Source organism: Pan troglodytes, chromosome 1 (genome assembly GCF_028858775.2).
Source record: "Pan troglodytes isolate AG18354 chromosome 1, NHGRI_mPanTro3-v2.0_pri, whole genome shotgun sequence".
In the NCBI taxonomy this organism is placed as follows: Eukaryota; Metazoa; Chordata; class Mammalia; order Primates; family Hominidae; genus Pan; species Pan troglodytes.
In genome coordinates, this window is record NC_072398.2 from 98,573,124 (window position 1) to 98,596,338 (window position 23,215).

General features: G+C 44.8%; 1 protein-coding gene and 1 long non-coding RNA gene across 3 annotated transcripts; one reads left to right on the top strand and one right to left on the bottom strand.

Moving 5' to 3' along the window:
• Positions 1-1,046: 1,046 nt before the first annotated feature.
• On the bottom strand, positions 1,047-12,609 carry LOC107968219 (uncharacterized). The gene is made up of 2 exons (XR_001709269.3): positions 12,435-12,609; positions 1,047-1,950 (listed from the first exon to the last, which is right to left on the bottom strand). It is a non-coding gene; the product is annotated as an uncharacterized LOC107968219 (long non-coding RNA).
• A 73-nt stretch (positions 12,610-12,682) lies between these two features.
• ENSA (endosulfine alpha) lies at positions 12,683-20,309 on the top strand. 2 transcript variants are annotated; one of them, XM_003308360.7, is made up of 4 exons: positions 12,683-13,014; positions 14,839-14,964; positions 16,623-16,789; positions 19,575-20,309. In XM_003308360.7, exons 1-4 carry the CDS (start codon positions 12,958-12,960, stop codon positions 19,588-19,590), a joined length of 366 nt encoding a protein of 121 aa, XP_003308408.1. In that variant the 5' UTR covers positions 12,683-12,957; the 3' UTR covers positions 19,591-20,309. The 2 variants fall into 2 exon arrangements, with proteins under 2 accessions (XP_003308408.1, XP_001169463.2); XM_001169463.7 differs by lacking the exon at positions 12,683-13,014 and adding an exon at positions 13,217-13,367.
• The last annotated feature ends 2,906 nt before the right edge of the window (positions 20,310-23,215 follow it).

Here is a 23,215-nt window from a genome sequence, read left to right on the forward strand (position 1 = left end):
TCATCTCTTACCTGAACTGTTGTAAAAGCCTAATTGGTTTCCTGCTACTACTTCCACTCTTGGTCCCTATGGAGCAGCGGAAGGATCAGTTTAATACCTAAATGATTTTGTGTCAGTCACCTGCTCAACACCATCTGATGGGTGCCCATTACACAAAAAATAAAATCCAAGTTCTTACCATGACCTAAGAAGCCAAAAACAATCTCATCCCTGCCTGCATCTCTTCTCTTATTCCGGCTCTTAGCTACATTGACCTTCTTGCTGTTTCTCAAATACACCAAAAATATGCTTTTGCTTTAGGAGCTTTGGATTTGCTCTTCCCTCTGCCTGAACCAGTTTCCCTCCAGATAACTGTTGGCTCACTCCCCACCCAGATTTCTGCTCAGATACCTCAGGTCTTCCCCCAATCACCCGATCTATGGCCCAGAGTGGTGGCTCACACCTGTAATCCCAGCACTTTGGGAGGCAGATGGATCACTTAACGTCAGGAGTTCAAGACCAGCCTGGCCAACATGGTGAAACCCCGTCTCTACTAAAAATACAAAAATTACTATATATATACCTCTTCCCGCCCAGTCACAAATAGAATAATCTGGGCCCCAGACATTGTGCTAGTTTTTGTGAAACCTCACTCATATTTTACAGGCTGAAAGTTCCACCCTTCCTAATGCTCAGTAATTTAGCTATATCAAGGATAAATGGGCTGGGCACGGTGACTCATGCCTGTAATCTCAGAACTTTGGGAGGCCCAGATGGGTGGATCACCTGAGGTCAGGAGTTCAAGACCAACCTGGCCAACAGGGTGAAACCCCGCCTCTACTAAAAAAACAAAAATTAGCCAGACATGGTGGCGCGCACCTGCAATCCCAGCTACTCAGGAGGCTGAGTGAAGGGGTGGCCTGCCCCTCCACACTTGTGGGCATTTCTTGTCAGGTGGAATGAGAGACTTAAGAAAAGAAGGAGACACAGAGACAAAGTATGGAGAAAGAAAAGTGGGCTTAGGGAAGCGGCGCTCAGCATACAGTGGACCCGCACCGGCACCAGTCTCTGAGTTCCCTCAGTATTTATTGATCATTATTGGGCATTTCTCGGAGAGGGGGATGTGGCAGGACAACAGGGTAATAGTGGAGAGATTCGGTCAGCAGGAAAACATGTGAACAAACGTCTCCGCATCATAAGCAAGGTAAAGAAAAAAGTGCTGTGCTTTTGATGTGCATACACATAAACATCTCAATGCCTTAAAGAGCAGTATTGCTGCCAGCATGTCCCACATCCAGCCCTAAGGCGGTTTTCCCCATCTCAGTAGATGGAACATACAATCGGGTTTTACACCGAGACATTCCATTGCCCAGGGACGAGCAGGAGACAGATGCCTTCCTCTTATCTCAACTGCAAAGAGGCCTTCCTTCCTCTTTTACGAATCCTCCTCAGCACAGACCCTTTACGGGTGTTGGGCTAGGGGACGGTCAGGTCTTTCCCTTCCCAAGAGGCCATATTTCAGACTATCACATGGGGAGAAACCTTGGACAATACCTGGCTTTCCTAGGCAGAGGTCCCTGCGGCCTTCCGCAGCGTATTGTCTCTGGGTACTTGAGATTGGGGAGTGATGATGACTCTTAACAAGCATGCTGCCTTCAAGCATTTGTCTAACAAAGCACATCCTGCACAGCCCTTAATCCATTTAACCCTGAGTTGACACAGCACGTGTTTCAGGGAGCACAGGGTTGGGGGTAGGGTTACAGATTAACAGCATCTCAAGGCAGAATAATTTTTCTTAGTACAGAACAAAATGGAGTCTCTTATGTCTACTTCTTTCTACACAGACACAGTAACAGTCTGATCTCTCTTTTCCCTACATTTCCCCATTTCCTTTTCGACAAACCACCATCATCATCATGGCTTGTTCTCGGTGGTCGCTGTCTCTTTGGAGCTGCTGGGTACACCTGCAGACTAACAACAGACAAAACAGGCACACAAGGATTAATACGAAATTTATAATAGTAGTACTTCCGATGGTCTTAACCCAAGTGACAGGGTTAAGATTTGCGAGGCCATCAGCCACTCCTGCGATTGCCTCAGTTTCTGGTACCAAATTTAAATGGGCTTTTGATGCTTCGAAAATTGGTTCTCTATCTTAAGAGGAGACTCAGACTTAAACAGTAAGAGAATATTAACCCCAGAGGCAATAAAAGAAATTAAATTGGTGGAACAAAAAATTCATCAGTGCAAATGTTATGCCCAGACCATTAGTTCCCCAAAGAAGACCACCAGAGTCCAGAGTCAAAGCCAAGCGGCAAGGATCTTTACTACAAGTTCGAACCTGGTCCCTCCATTCCACAGCATACAAGAGGGCCCTGAACAATGCGAGTGTTTGCTTTTTATAGCCTGAAAGTTACAGGGGAACAAAGGAATTCTTTTGGTTCCCGCTCTTTCAGTAAAGCTTTGAACGGCTGTCCCCTTATCGGAGACTTTCCTGGTGGTGTTTGTACTGGGCTCAGGAAGTTTGAGAGATATATGGCAATATGTGGTGGGATGGGAGGATGGGATGTGTTTGTACTGGGCTTGTTTGTTTTGAGCCCGGGGCTGAGGAATGTGCCCGGCTCCTTTCACAAATAAATAGAATAGATCCCTTAGCCCCACTCCAACTTTTGGTTTTTGCTACTGCACATTCTCCAACAGGCATCACTGTTCAAAATACTGATCTTGTGGAGTGGTCATTCCTTCCTCACAGTACAATTAAGACTTTTACATTGTACTTGGATCAAATAGCTACATTAATTGGTCAGGCAAGATTACAAATAATAAAATTGTGTGTAAATGACCCAGACAAAATAGTTGTCCCTTGAACCAAGGAACAAGTTAGACAAGCCTTTATCAATTCTGGTGCATGGCAGATTGGTCTTGCTAATTTTGTGGGAATTATTGATCATCATTACCCAAAAACAAAAATCTTCCAGTTTTTAAAATTGACTACTTGGATTCTACCTAAAATTACCAGACGTGAACCTTTAGAAAATGCTCTGACAGTGTTTACTGATGGTTCCAGCAATGGAAAAGTGGCTTACACAGGGCCAAAAGAGCGAGTAATCAAAACTCAATATCAATTGGCTCGAAGAGCAGAGTTGGTTGCAGTCATTACAGTGTTACAAGATTTTGATCAACCTATCAATATTGTATCAGATTCTGCATATGTAGTACAGGCTACAAGGGATGTAAAGACAGCTCTAATTAAATATAGCATGGATGATCAGTTAAACCAGCTATTCAATTTATTACAACAAACTGTAAGAAAAAGAAATTTCCCATTTTATATTACTCATATTCGAGCACACACTAATTTACCAGGGCCTTTGTCTAAAGCAAATGAACAAGCTGACTTACTGGTATCATCTGCATTCATAAAAGCACAAAAATTTCATGCTTTGACTCATGTAAATGCAGCAGGATTAAAAAACAAATTTGATGTCACATGGAAACAGGCAAAAGATATTGTACAACATTGCACCCAGTGTCAAGTCCTACACCTGCCCACTCAAGAGGCAGGAGTTAATCCCAGAGGTCTGTGTCCTAATGCATTATGGCAAATGGATGTCACGCATGTACCTTCATTTGGAAGATTATTATATGTTCATGTAACAGTTGATACTTATTCACATTTCATATGGGCAACCTGCCAGACAGGAGAAAGTACTTCCCATGTTAAAAAACATTTATTATCTTGTTTTGCTGTAATGGGACTTCCAGAAAAAATTAAAACTGACAATGGACCAGGATACTGTAGTAAAGCTTTCCAAAAATTCTTAAATCAGTGGAAAATTTCACATACAACAGGAATTCCCTATAATTCCCAAGGACAGGCCATAGTTGAAAGAACTAATAAAACACTCAAAACTCAATTAGTTAAATAAAAAGAAGGGGGAGACAGTAAGGAATGTACCACGCCTCAGATGCAACTTAATCTAGCACTTTATACTTTATATTTTTTAAACATTTATAGAAATCAGACTACTACTTCTGCAGAACAACATCTTACTGGTAAAAAGAACAGCCCACATGAAGGAAAACTGATTTGGTAGAAAGATAATAAAAATAAGACATGGGAAATAGGGAAGGTGGTGACATGGGAAATAGGGAAGGTGGTAACATGGGGGAGAGGTTTTGCTTGTGTTTCACCAGGAGAAAATCAGCTTCCTGTTTGGATACCCACTAGACATTTGAAGTTCTACAATGAACCCATCGGAGATGCAAAGAAAAGCACCTCCACGGAGACAGAAACACCACAATCGTGCGCCATCGACTCACAAGATGAACAAAATGGAGTCTCTTATATCTACTTCTTTCTACACAGACACAGTAACAGTCTGATCTCTCTTTCTTTTCCCCACAGCTGAGGCAGGAGAATCACTTGAACCTGGGAGGGGGAGGTTGCAGTGAGCCGAGATATCACACCATTGCACTCCAGCCTGGGCAACAAGAATGAAACTCAGTCTAAAAAAAAGGGACAAATGTATAATTTAAATCAATCATTCCTTTAGCAATCATAGTTTTTACACATTATTCTTAAGCAGAGCTTGGAATTAGAAATAGCTTGATCAGAAAGTATTTCCCAAAAGAATTATTCATCTTTTAGATATTTCAACTAATCTCTTAAACACATTCATAATGTATTTTCACCGTAATTGCCTAAACCTGCATTCAACCAATAGTGTCCATTTTCTTTCTCCACGTCACCTAGCATAAATATAACCTGCCTTATTTTATCGCTTTCTTAACCTTTTTTTTTTTTTCTGAAACAGGGTCTCGCTCTGTTACCTAGGCTGGAGTGCAGTGGTGCAATCATGGCTCACTGCAGCCTCGACCTCTCGGGCTCAAGCCATCCTCCCACCTCAGCCTCCCAAGTAGTTAGGACCACAGAAATGTGCCACCACACCTGGCTAATTTTCTTTCTTTCCTTTTTTTTTTTTTTTTAAGAGAAGGGGTCTTGCTATGTTGCCCAGGCTGGTTTCAAACTCCTGGACTCAACCAACCCTCCTGTCTTGGCCTCCCAAAGTGCTGGGATTATAGGCATGAGGAGTCACTATGCCCAGATTTTTTTTTTTTTTTTTTTGAGACAGAGTCTCACTTTTTCACCAAGTAGGCTACAGTAGAGTGGTGTGATCACAACTCCACCTCCCTGCTCAGGCAATCCTCCCACCTCAGCCTCCCAAGTAGCTGGGCCACAGGCCTGCACCACCATGCCTGGCTAATTATTTTATTTTTTATTGTAGAGATGGGGTCTTGTTGTGTTGCCCAGGCTGGTCTCAAACTTCTGGGCTCACATGATTCTCCTGCCTTGGACTCCCAAACTGCTGGGATTATAGGCATGAGCCACCCACCCAGCTACTCCTTTCTTATATCCAACTGAGCTAGTTCTGTCGATCTTTTCTTTTTTTTTGATACGGAGTTTTGCTCTTGTTGCCCAGGCTGGAGTGCAGTGGCGCACGATCTCGGCTCACTGCAACCTCCGCCTCCCAGGTTCAAGCAATTCTCCTGCCTCAGCCTCCCGTAGCTGGGATTACAGGTGCCCTCCACCACGCCTGACTAATTTTTGAATTTTTATTAGAGATGGGGTTTCGCCACGTTGGCCAGGCTGGTCTCGAACTCCTGACCTCAGCTTATCCGCCCTCCCCAGCCTCCCAAAGTGCTAGGATTACAAGCATGAGCCACCGTGCCTGGCCCTCTTAGTTCCCTTATTTTTATGAGTTATGATTTTATCTTTTTGAAATTTACCTTTAACCCTGCACTACTCTGATTACTTGGCTACTTTCCTTAAGCTACATTTAAAGACAGCCCTGACTGCAAAGGAGACAAGGACAGGACAGGGCTTGATTACGTTCCTGGTATTCTCAGTTTGGCCCATCAGAGGAATGGTATGTGTTTTAAACCCAGCCATTGGCTGGGCACGGTGGCTCATGCCTGTAATCCCAGCACTTTGGGAGGCCGAGGAGGGTGAATCATTCAAGCCCAGGAGTTCAAGACCAGTCTGGGCAACATAGTGAAAACCTGTCTCTACAAAAAATACAAAAATTGGCCAGGCGTGGTGGCACACACCTGTGGTCCCATCTATTCGGGAGGCTGATGTGGGAGGATTACCTGAGCCCAAGAGGTGGAGGTTGTGGTGAGCTGAGATCGGGCCACTGCACTCCATCCTGTGCAACAGAGCAAGACCCTGTCTCAAAAGAAAAAAAAAAAAAAATTAAACCCAGCCATTTCTGTAGTCTGACAACTTTTTTTTTTTTTTTTTTTTTTTAAGACAGAGTCTCACTCTGTTGCCCAGGCTGGAGTGCAGTGGCACAATCTCGGCTCACTGCAACCTCTGCCTCCTAGCACTTTTAATCCCAGCTACTTGGGAGGCCAAGGCATGAGAATCCCTTAAACCGGGGAGGCGGAAGTTGCAGTGAGCCGAGATCGTGCCACTGCACTCCAGCCTGGGCAACAGAGTGAAACTGAGACTCTGTCTCAAAAAAAAAAAAAAAAAAAAAAAAAAAAAAGAGAGAAGAGAAATTAGAGGCTCCCTTTGTCTTCATAAAACCCCAGTACTCTAGCATGATTGTCAAGACTTCTCAGGACCCCAGCAACGTGAAAAACTTCGTCTTGCTACTTCACACAGGTTCCTGGATCAGCCTTCTTTTCCAGTTTTCCTCTGGGAGCTTTTCAAAAATATGTATTTCCAGGCCCCAGTGTAGAGATGCTGACTCAGCTGGAGTGACATAGGGCCAAGAGTTTCTGTATTTTTATAAAGTTCCCTGGGAGCTTCTAATCAAACAAGTTTGAGAACCAGGGATCCACATGGAGGTTTCTTATGGTTTTGTGTCTTTTCACATGAAGCTCCTTCTGCCTGAAAAAGGCTTCTTCGCCTTCTTTTCTTTTTAATCTGAATTATTCCTATACTTCCTTCAAATGTCACATTCTCCTGGAAGCTGCCTTTGATACCTTTTCCAGTGTAAACTGTCTTTATCTCCTCACTCATCTGTGAACAACTTGAAAAGACCGTCCATTATCTTTGCATCCACAGTGCCCAGAACAATACCTAGCACATAGTGAATGCTCAGAAAGTTTGTTGGATGAAAGGAGTCTCTTGCTGCACTAGCAGAACCTCATTCCCTTTAGGGAACTCTTGCTACAATTTCCCTCTTCTTTTCCTACTGTCCTCTGTCAGGGGTCAGTCACCCTCTGTCTGACCTTTTATAAGATGAGATGGTCCTCTAAATTGTCTTCCCTTCCTCTCTCCCCTTACCAGTCTCCAACCTTCCCATTCATCCTCATAATCCCGGCTTAGTTTCTATCCCATCTGAAATGTTCCGTAACCACCTTACCCAGAAATGATCCTTTAAACACTGAACATACAAATCATTTGATAAGGGTCGTACAGTTGTTTCTACATAGTATGTGTTGGAGATATACAGCTCATGGCCAAATATGGGTCATGGTCACCCTTTCCTAACCTCCTCCCAATTATTATGCTCTAGGACTTCAACATTTGCGGCTTCCCACTTGCTTGATTACATGAAGTGGCTTTTTTTTTTTGAGACGGAGTTTCGCTGTTGTTGCCCAGGCTGCAGTGCAGTGGCGTGATCTCAGCTCACTGCAACCTCCGCCTCCCAGGTTCAAGCGATTCTCCTGCCTCAGCCTCCCAAGCAGCTGGGATTACAGGCATCCACCATGCCTGGCTAATTTTGTATTTCTAGTAGAGCCGGGGTTTCACCATGTTGGCCAGGCTGGTTTTGAACCCCTGACCTCAGGTGATCCACCTGCTTCGGCCTCCCAAAGTGCTGGGATTATGGGCGTGAGCCACCATGCCAAGCCATCAAAGTGACTTTTTTTTTTCAGATGGAGTTTCACTCTTGTTGCCCAGGCTGGAGTGCAATGGCGTGATCTTGGCTCACCGCAACCTCTGCCTCCCAGGTTCAAGCGATTCTCCTGCTTCAGCCTCCCCAGTAGCTGGGTTTACAGGCAGGCACCAACATGCCCGGCTAATTTTTTTTGTATTTCTAGTAGAGACAGGGTTTCTTCATGTGGCCAGGCTGGTCTCGAACTCCTGACCTCGGGTGATCCGCCTGCCTCTGCCTCCCAAAGTGCTGGGATTACAGGCGTGAGCCACCGCACCCAGCCTATCAAGTGACTTTTATAGCCATGCCATATCTGCCATCAATTATAGTTATTATGGGATAAAGCTTAACATAACCTGTAATTTCTCTACCTCCCAAAATATAAACTAACATTTTAGTCTCATTGCAACCTCCTACTCTTCAGCCTCTCTCATTCATTCCCACCAAATCTGTGCTTCATCTGTCTCATGTTCTTCATGAGACAGTTCTTCAACACCTTCCTGTTCTCCTAGTTCATCCGTCTCATTCCATCTTTCGTAAAGAGCCTAGATGCTGTGGTCAGCTATTTCAACAAACTGGCAAACCAATCTCTAGACTTCCTTATTGCCCTCCTCCCACTGTTCCCTCTCTACTAGTCCTGTTTTTTCCATTCTAAAGCAGCCAGGAGTTATTGACCAAAGTCACAAAGCCATGCTGATTGGGACTACTATAAATTCTAATCTACTATTTAATCTCAGCTCTTTCTTGCTATTTGGAATCATTGCCATTTTCTATAGAACTATTTCCAACCTCTATTTTTTCCTAGATCCTCTATCTCACCCCCATCCTTTTTATTTTCTTTTTTTATTTTATTTTTTATTTTTGAGATGCAGTTTCACTCTTGTTGCCCAGGCTGGAGTGCAATGGCGCAATCTCAGTTCATTGCAACCTCCGCCTCCCGGGTTCAAGTGATTCTCCTGCCTCAGCCTCCCAAGTAGCTGGGATTACAGGCATGCACCACCATGCCCGGCCAATTTTGTATTTTTAATAGAGACGGGGTTCCTCCATGTTGGTCAAGCTGGTCTCGAACTCCTGACCTCAGGTGATCCACCCGCCTTGGCCTCCCAAAGTGCTGGGATTATAGGCATGAGCCACCGCACCCAGCCCTTTTTATTTTCAAAAGATTGACCATACTCAGAAAAACAAGTCCATTCAGTGTGACTTTCCTAAATGTTTAGCCACGCAAAATCTCTGTACATTTGAGCTCCCACTCTTCCTTTACAGTTGCCAAAGTCAACCTGTCTGCCTCTCTCCCTCTTGACCTACTAACTTTCTCTGAGACTTTAATTCTTTCAGTATTGCCTCTGTATTTATTTATTTATATTTATTTGGAGACAGGGTCTCACTCTGTTTCCTGGGCTGGAGTGCAGTGGCCCCACCTTGGCTCACTGCCACCTCCGCCTCCCAGGTTCAAGCCATTCTCCTGCCTCAGCCTCCCTAGTAGCTGGGATTACAGGTGCCCACCACCACATCTGGTTACTTTTTGTATTTTTAGTAGAGACAGGGTTACACCATGTTGTCCAGGCTGGTCTCGAACTCCTGGCCTCAAGTGATCCACCTGCCTCAGCCTTCCAAAGTGCTGGGATTACAGGAGTGAGCCACCGCGCCCAGCCATTATTGCCTCTGTAAAGTAAATAATTACATTTTTAGTTTTTCTCTCTCAATTAGCTCATTCCCCTTTTCTTTTCCTTCTTTCTTTTTATTTATTTATTTTTGAGACGGAGTCTCACTCTGTCGCCCAGGCTAGAGTGCAGTGGCACGATCTCAGCTCACTGCAACCTCCGCCTCCTGGGTTCAAGTGATTCTCCTGCCTCAGCCTCCTGAATAGCTGGGATTACAGGTGCATGCCACCACCCCGGCTAATTTTTTTATTTTTAGTAGAGATGGGGTTTCACCATGTTGGTCAGGCTGGTCTCGAACTCCTGACCTCGTGATCTGCCCACCTCAGCCTCCCAAAGTGCTGGGGTTACAGGCGTGAGCCACCACATCCAGCCTCATTCGCCTTTTCTAAAAACGTGCTTGAGTCTTGCCTATTCCCAAAAGAAAATCTGCTGCTACAGCTCTGCCCTTTCCTTGCTTTACTGTTAAATATTGCTACCACTGTTCAATATTGGTACCACCTCCTCGCTCCTTAACGTCTTGCGATTGACCTCTATCACCTCCATCTTTAATTTCTGTATTACATTTAACATTGACAACCTGCCCTCCCTTTCTTCATTTGCTTTCCATGGCTCTTCTCTCTTCTAATTCTCTCCCTACCACTCTGATCATTTGTATGTCTTTTGCCAACTTTTCCCCACGTTTCTGTCTTGGGAGTTTTTTTTTTTTTTTTTTTTTTAAGAGACGGGTTCACTCTGTTGCCTAGGCTGGAGTGCAATGGCATGATCATAGCTCACTGTAACCTCAAACTCCTGGCTTCAGGCGATCCTCTCACCTTGACCATTCAAAGTGTTGGGATTACAGGTGTAAGCCACCGCACCTGACTGGAACCTCTTTTTTTCCTACATTCTCCTTTGTGATCCCATCAACTTCCACAACTTTACTTACATTTATGTGAAAAAGTCCAAAATTTGTACATCTTTAGCGTCTACTTTTCTCCCAAACTCCCACACTTACATTTCCTAGAACCCTTAAATTTCAGATATGGAGATCTTAGAGGTCATTTATCCTAAGTCTTCATTGCCTGGATGTCTCCACCAAATGGTTCATTCGCTTTTAATAAAGTCCATGTTTTCAGGCCGGGCACGGTGGTTCACGCCTGTAATCCCAGCATTTGGGAGGCCGAGGCAGGCAGGTCACCTGAGTTCAGGAGTTTGAGACCAGCCTGGCCAACATGGCGAAACCCTGTCTCTACTAAAAATACAAAAATTAGCCGGGCATGGTGGCGCGCACCTGTAGTCAGGAGGCTGAGGCAGGAGAATCACTTGAACCCGGGAGGCAGAGGTTGTAGGGAACTGAGATTGTGCTACTGCACTACAGCCTGGGTGACAGAGCGAGACTCCGTCTCAAAAAAAAAAAAAAAAAAAAAAAAGTCCATGTTTTCAAAACTGAATGCCTTATTTTCTCTCTGCTTTTCAGCTCCATTCCCAAATTGACTCCTCTTCTTGAATTTATTGTTTCTATAAATAATCACCTTGAGGCACACAGTCTTCTCATTCTCTATTCAATCAGCTGCTAGTCTAGTGGATTCCATTGTCACAGACTCTCTTGGTTAGGTTCACTATTTTCTATTCTTAACTACTACGTTTCTAGGTTAAATCCTAATTATCTCCTACCTAACGTTTGCAGAGGACTCGGCTAGACTGTTCATCTCTGGTAGTTTTCTGCTTGGAATTCTGAGTCTTTTTATTCATTACCACCAAATTATCTCCATAAAGAGCAATTCTTATCTGCCACTCTTTTTTTTTTTTTTTTTTTTTTTTTTTTTTTGAGACGGACTCTCACTGTCACCCAGGCTGGAGTTCAGTGGCGAGATGCGATCTCGGTTCACTGCAACCTCCGCCTCCCAGGTAAAAGCGATTCTCCTGCCTCAGGCTCCTGAGTAGCTGGGACTACAGGTGCACGCCACCACGCCTGGCTAATTTTTGTATTTTTAGTAGAGACGGGGTTTCTCCATGTTGACCAGGATGGTTTCTATCGCCTGACATCATGATCCACCCTCATCGGCCTCCCAAGGTGCTGGGATTACATGCGTGGGCCACCGTACCCAGCCTTGTTTTGTATTTCTAGTAGAGACAGGGTTTCACCATGTTGGCCAGGCTGGTTTCGAACTCCTGACCTCAAGTGATTCGCCCGCCTACGCCTCCCAGAGTGCTGGCATTACAGGCGTGAGTCACCGCGCCCAGCCAGGCCTGTAAGCTTTCTAAGGGCAGAGACTGCCTTACTATACACGTACCCCGCCCCCCAACTAACACAGTACCATCCACATACAGACAGACGCCCAGGAAATGTTAAACTGTAATTCTGGATAGGTTAACTAGTATTAACCGTATTTACTAAATGTTTACCACATACTTACACTGTCCTCCTTGTTTCAAGGAGCGTAGTCCCCAAGGGATCACCCTGATGGAATATAAAAACTACACATAAGAGTGAAACTACGGAACGTAAGCCATTAGTGTTTTGCAAGACAGCTCGGGTTGAGACTCAGTCTCTCTCTTCCACAGGCCAAGTGACACATCGTAATACCATTGGTACCGTTTTATTTTATTTTTCGCGACAAAGTCTCGACCTGTCACCCAGGCTGGAGTGCAGTGGCGCGATTTCGGCTCACTGCAACCTCCGCCTGCAGGGTTCAAGCGATTCTCCTGCCTCAGCCTCCCAAGTAATTGGGATTACAAACGCCCGCCACCACGCCCGGCTAATATTTATATTTTTAGTAGAGACGGGGTTTCACCATGTTGTTCAGGCTGGTCTCGAACTCCTAACCTCAGGTGATCCGCCCACCTCGGCCTCCCAAAGTGCTAGGATTACAGGCGTGAGGCACCGCGCCCGGCCTGTTAGTACTATTTTAAAATCGAATCTGACCTCCAAATCATTTTCTGGAGCTCGATCATTTTCTGCTAACACCGCAAAGCTTAATCCTCTCCACCTGAGAATAAAAGGTTCCATCCTTCCGCTCTCCAGTTTGACGCCCTGCTAAGTCTCTCGGACGCGGGGGGCTGGTGTGAAGGAAGCCGGAGCCCACCAAAGCTGCAAAAGTACCACAGCCAGCAGCCCCGCCCCCGATATCCCCCACAGGCTTCCAATTGGTCCTTGTGGCTCACTCTCTTTCCAGGTTGGTGTTCCAGCTTGCCGGTCGCCTCTATAGAGCCCACCTTTAGACGGCGACTATTGGTAGATCGTTACGTCATTGCCCTATCTACCTCACTCCCACTGGCTCTCATAGGAAGGGGCGGTCGCAACGTCACGGGCAAGGGCCGCCATTTTGACTGAGCAACCCTAGTGACAGGAGCCGAAGCAGCAGCGCAGGTTGTCCCCGTTTCCCCTCCCCCTTCCCTTCTCCGGTTGCCTTCCCGGGCCCCTTACACTCCACAGTCCCGGTCCCGCCATGTCCCAGAAACAAGAAGAAGAGAACCCTGCGGAGGAGACCGGCGAGGAGAAGCAGGTGAAGTGGAAGGGGTGCGGGCGGGCGAGCTGGGGAGACCGTGATGGGGCGGGAGACGGTCTCCCACCAGTGCGGATTGGTCGCCATGGTCTCAGGCTCCGCAGGGGTTGGCCACTTTTTGCGTCACGCTGGGTGAGCTTCAACACGACATGCTGCTTAGGCGCTGGTTAGTTGGGTCGTTTGTCACTCAGTACTGTACTCTTCCTGATTGGCCAATAGGCCTACCGCTCAAACCTTGGACGCTGTGCTATAATTGGCCGAGCATGGACGTGGGGCGGGTGGTTGGAAAGACGGTGAATGGAAAGGGGATGGCTGGTGGTCTTGGGTGTGATGTGTGTTATTGGTTTGTAGAGGTAAGTGACCCAGCAACCGGGCTGGGGCCCGCAGCCTCAATCCGCAAAGATAGGGGTCGAGGTAAAGACGTTTAAAAAAAAACCAGTATTGGGGGAGGGGAGAAGTGTAATTATTATAATGGCTAGTTTAAGGCGGCAACTTTCTCAAGAGACCTATTTTAGTAGCTAAGGATGGTCTATTGCTCACCTTCAATGAGGACCCAGCAAGACTGAAGAGGGCTAGAGTTCCAAACAGAATCATGGTAATTAAACTTGGAAAAGACGCCGACAGGGTCGTGAGAAAGACACTTCTCTCTTCCCCTAGACTTCCAAGGCAGGGACTTAGTGCACCTGCGATTCCGTGATGGAAACACTAACGCCAAATAAACCCCTTATTGGGGTTTGTATTTGACTTTTAAAATTTAGTACTGGGTTCAGGTACTCATTAAATACACTTGGTGTTATATCTGTGCGTAATTTCCAAGAGAAAGGAATATAATTCCACTAAAAAGAGTCATACGTTGACTTCATATCTTTTCAAAAACTCACTAAAGGGCAGCAGGGACCACAAAAAAAAAAAAAAAGAGATTGACTACAGTAGTGAGAGTCCCTGCACCACCAGGGTAGGTATTGATTTTTTTGATGAAAACTGGTGGGTAAATACTAGTGAGCCTACTGTATCTTTGTTTTCCTGAGGTTAAAAACAGTATCATTTTCCTCTCTGTTTATCGGCTTACTACCATAATATTTGTGGAAATGTTGAAGCAAGGCTGTGCCATTACTCAGGTGGAGATCTTTGGAGAAGGCCACATAGCTAGCCGCCTCCACAGGGAGACCTAACAGGTGGCTTAGACCTTGAATAAAGAAGGAACTGCTTTGTCGTGTAGCAATTTTAAAAAAGAAAGAAAAAAATAAGGAGGAAACATTTAGCAAACTATTTTTTGTTGTTGTAGAGACGGGGTTTCAACATATTGCCCAGGCGGGTAGTGAATTCATGAGCTCAAGTGATGCACCCGCCTCAGCCTCCCAAAGTGCTGGGATTACAGGCATGAGTCACTGCTCCCAGCCCCAAACTATTTTTTTTTTTTAATTTCTCATGTGACATGTAGGATAGCCTAGGGAACCCTGCTACTCATCCTCTATCACCAGAAGCCCTGCTTTTTTCTCTTTGTCTTTCTTAGCATTTGTGCTGAGTGATATGGCCCACTCTGTGATTAAAGTATTGTGTTTAGTATTACCTTTAGCCCAATACGCACAGGTCCCTGGCTGGTTCCTTGGGTGAAGTGTGAGAAGCAGCTTGTCTTTTTCTCTCACAATAGTCATCTTGAGCTTTAGGGATTTTAACAAAGGTCTAGCTTTAACAGCAGAGTAGAGATAGCATATTTACAAGTGGGTGGATTTCCAGGAGAAGTTGATAGTATAGTTGTTATCAGATGTGAGAAGCTGTTGTTTCTCAGTCTTTAATTTTATTTGGCTCATTTGTTTTCTTCAGGACACGCAGGAGAAAGAAGGTATTCTCCCTGAGAGAGCTGAAGAGGCAAAGCTAAAGGCCAAATACCCAAGCCTAGGACAAAAGCCTGGAGGCTCCGACTTCCTCATGAAGAGACTCCAGAAAGGGGTAAGGGGCATAGTCTCTTACCCTCTTTCTTTGGAGCCAAAGGAGGTTCTTCGAATGAAGTCTGTAGAGGTTCTACTGGATCCTTTTCTGGAGGTTTTGTTGTTGAACAGAAGTAGAGGCGAATTTGAAATTTGAAAAGAGCAAGTCAAATTAATGTAAATCCCTGATGTGGTATCAATTCCCTCCTGATTTCCCATGTAGGAAATTAAGGCCTAAATTGGAGCATTTGGGTGTGTGGGGAAATGAGGGAAAGATGTTAGAAACTGAAATGCAGACTGCCCCCAGGCATTTGCCTGTTTGAATTTTGGAGGTTTTAGGATTGTGCACTTTTTAAGCATTAGAGATAAATTTTGGGATGCATCATTTCAGAAGAAGATCAAACCATCTCTCCTACAGAAATAAATCCTCAACTTGAAATGAATCAGTTTCTTCATACCCTTGAAGTGAGCACCAGCCATTAATTATACTCCTGCAGCAAATGTATTTTTCTTGTTCAGAGTGGTCCTCCTTACCAAGAGAGAGTCTACTTTCATAGCCATGTAGCTCCTGATCAGATTTTTAGTTCCCAAAGGTACCTAAAGCTGACTGAGGGATTATATTATCGTTTTTTTTAAAAAAAATTTGGCCAGGCGCGGTGGCTCACGCCTGTAATCCCAGCACTTTGGGAGGCCGAGGCGGGCGGAGCACGAGGTCAGGAGATCGAGACCATAGTGAAACCCCGTCTCTATTAATAATACAAAAACTTAGCCGGGTGTGGTGGCGGGCGCCTGTAGTCCCAGCTACTCGGGAGGCTGAAGCAGGAGAATGGCGTGAACCCGGGAGGCGGAGCTTGCAGTGAGCCGAGATCGTGCCACTGCACTCCAGCCTGGGCAACATAGCGAGGCTCCATCTCAAAAAAAAATTTTTTTATTTTCCTTACTCTCCTCTGCAATGACTGTAGGATTATAAATCATTACATTGGAGTGTGCTTCTCTGTGTGGATGAAATGGTGGGTGAAATATCCCTGTGGAGGATTCCAGTTATTGAGTCTTAGTCACAGATGATAATGTGATGCTGATTTGCATTTACCTTGCTGGAGGCAAGGCAGGCGTGGGCAGGCTGTCACAGTCATGGAACATGTGTGGGAGCTGTGAGAGTCAGAAGGAAAATACATTATCCTCATGAACAGGCCCAGTTTCTATTCCTGGTCTGGGAGAATAATCATTTTGAGGTTGTTGGCTTGTAGTTGATCTCCTGGTGGCTAGGATAGCCCCATATTTATCCTTCTCTATATCTTATTCATTTCTGTTTCTCCAGTTCCAGGCTATTGCCCTGTACCCAGTAAGGTCCTCAGTTACCCTTTATGAATAAGTGATTTTGGTGGAACGATCCTCTACTGAGTGGAGTACAAAGGATGGCAGGGGCTATCCCTTGACTCCAAAACTATATACTCTAGCTGGGAAATTGCTTACGTACCTGAAAAAGTCAGAACACACTGGGGAGAAGACATAAGTACATGTAATTAATGTTAAACTGTGTATGCATGAGGTTAATCAAGGAAGACTTCTTGAAAGATCCGAGTGTGCATGAGGGTTTATAATGGATGTGAGATGTGAGTCTCCTTGTTTTTGAGGAAGGCCAGAGTCCTCACTCACCTAAACCTCCCTCTTATCTCTTAGCAAAAGTACTTTGACTCAGGAGACTACAACATGGCCAAAGCCAAGATGAAGAATAAGCAGCTGCCAAGTGCAGGACCAGACAAGAACCTGGTGACTGGTGATCACATCCCCACCCCACAGGATCTGCCCCAGAGAAAGTCCTCGCTCGTCACCAGCAAGCTTGCGGGGTAACCTGAGCCCCCCTCTCCTCCCCTTCCTCAACCACTGGACGTTTATATATTATAGGCAGGGATGAAATGGGCACCTAGTCAGATCTTCTCAGCTTGTTAGCCAGAAATGACTGTGATTCTGCTGGGGGCTGCTGAGAAGGTAATGTAGGTTGAAAAGGGGCTCTAAGTTTATTTATTTCGTTAGATTCACACTTCCACACACTCCCTGTAGTCCAGGTAGGGCCCAGAAATAGGAAAGGCTAGGATTGGATAATGCTGCAAATGCTTTTTTTGTGTGAGAAACTGGAGAGATGAGATTTCTCCTTTTGGGAGAGAATGTCCCAAAATTGATTAGGCTGAGCCTTGGGAATAGTTTGGCAGGTTTAACATCCCAAGGCTAACCTAACGTAGTTGGGAAAGGTAGATTGAATGAGACATGTTTTCTGTGCTTCTAAGTGTTCTGTCCCTTAGGCTGCTATTGCTTCATGTTTCCATTATGGCAGGTTTAGAGAATCCTTAAAAAGAAAAATTGACTTGCTTGCCTAAAACTACAGTGCCCCCTTAGCCTCCATTACTTAGTATCTCTTACAGTTTGCTCTGGCTCTCAAATAATATAAAGATTGATGAACATTATTCACAGAAAATGGGCACCTTCTCTCTCTCTTCCAGCATGTTGCTTTTGAAAGTATCATGGGATAGTGGGACGAGCACTGGTTTAGGAGTCAAGATATCTGGGTTCTCACTCTACTCAGTCCCAGCAGAGCTGTTGTATAACCTTGGTTAAGTCATTTAGCCTCTCTGGATTTCTATTTCCTCGTCTGTAAAATAGAGTTAAATGTATGTAAGATTGATTCTGATTCTGAAGTCTTAACTGCCAGCAGAAAAACTCCATACTGTTCATTCTAAAACTAAAAGTGAGGAAGGCTCGTGGGTGGTGAACCTCTGCTCTGTAATACTGGGAAAGTACTACAGAGGGGAACCATTTGAGGGATACATGAGGAGAGAGTAAATTGAGGTTTGGGGATTATAAATTCAGGCAAGAGAACCTTATAGATATCACAGTCTTGAGAGTCAAAAAAAAAAAAATACTTAGGAAGCTAGCCATGGAAGCTTCTTTCCTCTGACCCAGCCCACTTTCCCAGCCTACCTCTGGGCCTTAGCTGCTAAAAAGCTTCTCTGGCAGCGGAGCTGCAGGCCTGAGGAAACATGCTCAGTCATGCACATATGTTGACCCATGTTTCAGATGCAGTCTGATGCCAGGTATATTGTTAGGGAAAGAGGAAGAAGGGTAAACTGAGCTAGCCCCTGGGGCTGAGTACTCCTGCAGGGCTGGAGGAACAGGTTCTTAGAAGATGATTCACCTTGGAGGAAGCTGGGGAAAGTGGTTAGGGAGGGAGAGGAGGAAGACTGAGAAATCTCTGCATTCCCAGAACTCAGCAACCCAGCTCTTTTATCATGAGGAGAGGTAGCCATGCTGACTCATGAACAGGTGGAGGAAAGGGGTTGCAGGTGACCAGCATCTTCAATCTAGTTATCACCAGCTTGGCTAGAATTTTATTGAACGCAACTTGCTAGTTATGACAGAGAGGACCAGGGTGAGAACTAATGCTCAAGAGAGCAAGATTCTGTAATCCTCTTGCCCTCTCACATCACAAATTCTGATATGCCAAACATTTGGCCCAATGAGAATGACTGATAGACTTGCTGATGTGCATGTGGGGGGATGAGGTGTGTATATGCTTTTCTCCTGACTGGCCATTCAGTGTTCAGGCTGTCATTCAAATTGGATAGGAGAAAGTTGGTGAGGAAGGAATGGAGAGAGCAGGATCCCTGGACTCCCTGGTCCCCAAACTCCTTGACTGTCACTTGTAATTGTATATAATTTTTGTGTTTCTTGCTCCATTTCCTCATTCTGTCATCCTTAAAGTCCATGTGGGAAGGGGAAAATGCTGAACACCATTGTATAGTTTCTTCAACTGTCCCAGCCATGTTGTACATAGATATGTCATGTTATTATATATATAAATATATATATAATTTTGTACGTTTTCTTCATCTCCGATCTTCTCAAATTCTGTACTTTTTTTCTTTTCTGTCTGAGCTGCTTTCTCTATCATTCAGCTTGAGTCCTCAAGACTACTGGTCACAATGAGTCTGATTTTTAGGAAGGAATAGGAGGAGCAGGGAAATCAGAAAAACTGTTGGTCTCACTCTGTCTCTCTACCTGGTCATCTTCAAGGCTAAGAAAACAAACAAGCTACATTCTGTATTTGCCAGTTTCCACAGCATGAAGTACATAGCTTCCTTAGCAAGGAGTGGTCATTCCAAAATCCAAATGCAAATTGCTTTGATTAAACCTAGATTATTAAATCCATTCAGAACAGCATGTGTGTGGTCTGGTTCTGGCCTCCACACAGTCACCACCTCATCACTGTGCTACCTCAGTCTTTGCAAGTAGCTGTGGCCATGCCTCTGAAACAGCCTGCTCTGAGCCAGGCAGCTTACCCACCTGGAAACCTCCAGTTATTTTGATCTTATCTAAAGAATTATTTTTCTATGTTTGTTATCCATGGATATCCCAGAAAGGCAGATAACGTTGTTTCGTGGATAGGAAAAGACTGAAATTCTATTTTTTGATTTTTTTTGCAACTCCCTTATGGATAGGATTGAGACATGCCAGGTAGCCTAATGGTTGTTAAATGTGGAGGAATCATGGGGTAGAGACTGGGTTGGAGTTCAGGGTTTTTTTCCCCTATTACTTGACAGTGTTGTTTTTTTTTTTTTCTTCTGTGTTCGTCCGCAGTGGCCAAGTTGAATGATGCTGCCCGGGGCTCTGCCAGATCCTGAGACGCTTCCCCTCCCTGCCCCACCCGGGTCCTGTGCGGGCTCCTGCCCCTTCCTGCTTTTGCAGCCAGGGGTCAGGAGGTGGCTCGGGTGTGGGCTGGAGAGGCAGAAGCCCTTTCCTGTTGGTGTCCCAGCACATGGAGCCCCTTGGGCTGAGCACCAAGACCTTGAACCTTTTTTGTTTTACCTTTTTTCCAAATAACAGTTGGGAGAAATATCAATGAAATTCTCGGGGTGGGGGTGGGGTTGAAAGGGTGGGGTGGGAGATAGGGAGGAGTATGAATTAGGGCTTGGAGTTGGTAAAAACATTCCTGACTATCCTTCTTAACCACGTGGCTGATGTGGGGTAGGTATGAGGGGAAAGAAGTGGAGTAGCCTAATGAAAAGGGGTTCTAGTTGAGCTCTGTAGATAAATGCCTTGTTTCAGTGTGGTTGGAGACCTGGTGTCAGATAAAAGAAACTCCATCCGCACAGACAGATGCAAACAGCTCCTCTAGTTCTGCAGAGCTAGTTGAGAACTCAACATTAATCATTTTAAAAAGTGCTGTCCTTGAAATAGATTTGCTGTGGGAGGAAGGGCAGTGAGTGTGGGAGAAAGGAGCCGTGAGCGTGGGGAACCCCACAGAGCCCAAAGGACTTTTTCAGTATTCGAAATAAACAAAACAAAAACCCATGAAAAAACCCAACCCAGAAATACTCTGAAGCAGTTGGTGTGTTTTATTGGGGTTTGGGAGGGGGAAGAAAACAATACTGAAGACACTGTTAATGTGAGATGCGGCCGAGTTCCCCAATACCATCACTTAGGAAAGGGAGCAGGAATGTTGGCATAAACCTTGCCCATCCCTTTGTTTCTGTAACTAATGTAGAAGGTGCATCAACCTCAGTTTGTGGCTCACAAAATGAGGCATTTAAGATATTTGATCTAAATGGTTTCTTGACACCTAAGCCTAGTCCAGGTTTAGCAGAAAAGGAGGCCCAGTCTCCTTTTTCCCTCTGTCTTCCATTCCTTTTCAAGTTCCCATGTTTGTGAGGGAGAAATGTGACAAACCAAAAGAAATATATTATTTCTTTGTAATAAGCCAAAAGAAACTCAAGTCTTTCTGCTGGTGGCCAGCAGGAGGCAGAGTGATTTCTTTCCTCATGATGTGCCAATCTGCATTGCTGGAAACCTGCTACTGAAAGAAGTTAAAAGCTGCCTGTGAATGTAACGTACAAAAGAAAGGTTACCAAAGGAGAAAAAACTCCAGCGGGTGTACGGTGGCTCACGCCTGTAATCCCAGCACTTTGGGAGGCCAAGGTGGGTGGATCACTTGAGGTCAGGAGTTTGAGACCAGCCTAGCCAACATGGTGAAACCCCGTCTCTACTAAAAATACAAAAATTAGCCGGGCGTGGCGGCACATGCCTATAATCCCACTTACTTGGGAGGCTGAGGCAGGAGAATCGCTTGAACCCAGGAGGCAGAGTTTGCAGTGAGCCGAGATTGTGCCATTGCACTCCAGCCTGGGCGACAGAGCGAGACTCCATCTAAAAAAAATAAATGAATAAAATAAAACAAGTACAAATTTAAACTAGAGACACAAGTTAATGGTGTTTATTGTGGTGGGGTTAGTGAGCCATCCCATGATTTCCTCCTGAGTATGTTATCCCTGGTTTGTGTTTGCCAGCTGGGGAATGAGGTGAGGTCTGTGAGGCTGAATGTGGGATCATTCAATTTCTTTCTTTTTTTTTTTTTTTTTTTTTTTTTTTTAGAGGCAGGATCTTGCTCAGTCACCCAGAATGGAGTGCAGGGTGCAAACACTCACTGTAGCCTCAACCTCCTGGGCTCAAGTAATCTTCCCATCTCAGCCTCCCAAGTAGCTGGGACTACAAGCACACGCCACCACACCTGGCTAATTATTTTTTGTAGAGATGAGGATTCACCATGTTGTCCAGGTGAGTCTCAGAACACAGGCTTAAGCACCTTCCCATCTCAGCCTCCCAAAGTGCTGGGATTACAGGCATAATCCACTGCTCCTGGCTGAGAATATATTTTCATCCTTTCTTTTGTAGAGAGGATCTCATTTTGTTGTGTAGGCTGCTCCTGAACTCCTGGCCTCAAGCAGTCTTTCCACCTCAGCCTCCCAAAGTGCAGGGATTACAGGTGTGAACCACTACACCCAGCAGTTAGTGCAATTTCATTTTAATACAAGTGAGGAAATTAAGGTATAGAGATAAGTTACTTGTAAAGTAGAAAAGCTAGTTAGCTGAAGAGCTTGAGTTAGTATCTTAGGCTTTTATATTATTTCTTCCCACTATTCCTGGCTTCCCTGGTCCTCAATTTTAATTTGTGGCCTTAAGAAGCCTGGGGTGCCAAAAATGTTTGGGGCTATCTGTATTTCATGTTACTCCTTAGCCTTTTTTTTTTCCTTTTAGTTCTTCACCACTGCACACTTGGCAGGATGTATCCCATTTTAAAACTTGCCAGTCCATCTCCTTCACTCCCATACTGTAGGGCTAGGCAAGCAAAGCAAACTGATTCTGCAATGCTTCTAATAGTTATTCCTGCTCATTATTTTAGCTAGATGTATTCTAAAGTCTTTATCCCAAAGAGTTGAATCAAAGGTTCTTCCACTCCTCCAACCTGATTGTGCTGACAAGCCACTAAGCTGAGCCATCTAATATACAGGGTGGCAGGGATGAAGTCACCATTACTGTCCAACAGCTTTTATTTTAAGCTGGTGTGGGCTGGGCATATCAAAGGCAAAGAAAAATAACCTGGAGAGTTGCCATTGAGGATATATCCACAGTGAGCCAACAGCACCCACACAAGCAGCCCTCGTCTGTATAATGCCCTCTACTGGGTCTTGAGGGAGATTAAAAAGAAAGATCTCTTCCACCCTGGGGAACCTGAGATATGACAGCAGCACACAAATATAGGCAGATTTATAGTTCTAAGCAGAGTTCCAGTAGCTAAGCTAAGGGAAGGAGAGTCAGGAGATAAGCTGTTAGCTGAATTTTATTAAAGACAGATGACTTCACTAGTAAAGATAAGGTGGGACCTCCCGTGGTTGGGCTGCAATATTTTAAGTCCCAAGTGACTGCTGAATACTCGCTTTGCAGTTGGAAAAATAAGCTGTTTTTGGCCAGATAAACAGTGTAAGAGGTCATTTCTGCTCTAGAGGAACATGTAACCTAATTGAGACACTTCTACATATAATGCAAGATAGCATATGGTTAGTCAAGTAGTAGAATTCTGAGAAGAGAAAATCTGACTGGACTCATTAGGTAAACATAAGTGGTGGAAATGGACATTTAACTGGGCCTTGAAAGGTGGGTAGTATTTAAACAGTCCAGTTACTTAATAAGTGTCCACAATATGCCTGGCATTGTGCTAAAATACAAGGTAAATGGTATGTGGCTGCCTCTTTCAAGGAGATTACATTGTAGTGGTGACCTACACATGAAGAAATCATATTACAGTGTTAAACTTACAGCAGTGGTGGTCTAGCTATACAGAGGAATAGGGACACGTAATTAATTAATAATAGTTTTTTTTTTTTTTTTTTTTCTGAGACAGAGTCTCCCTTCGTCACTGGAGTGTAGTGGTGTGATCTTGGCTC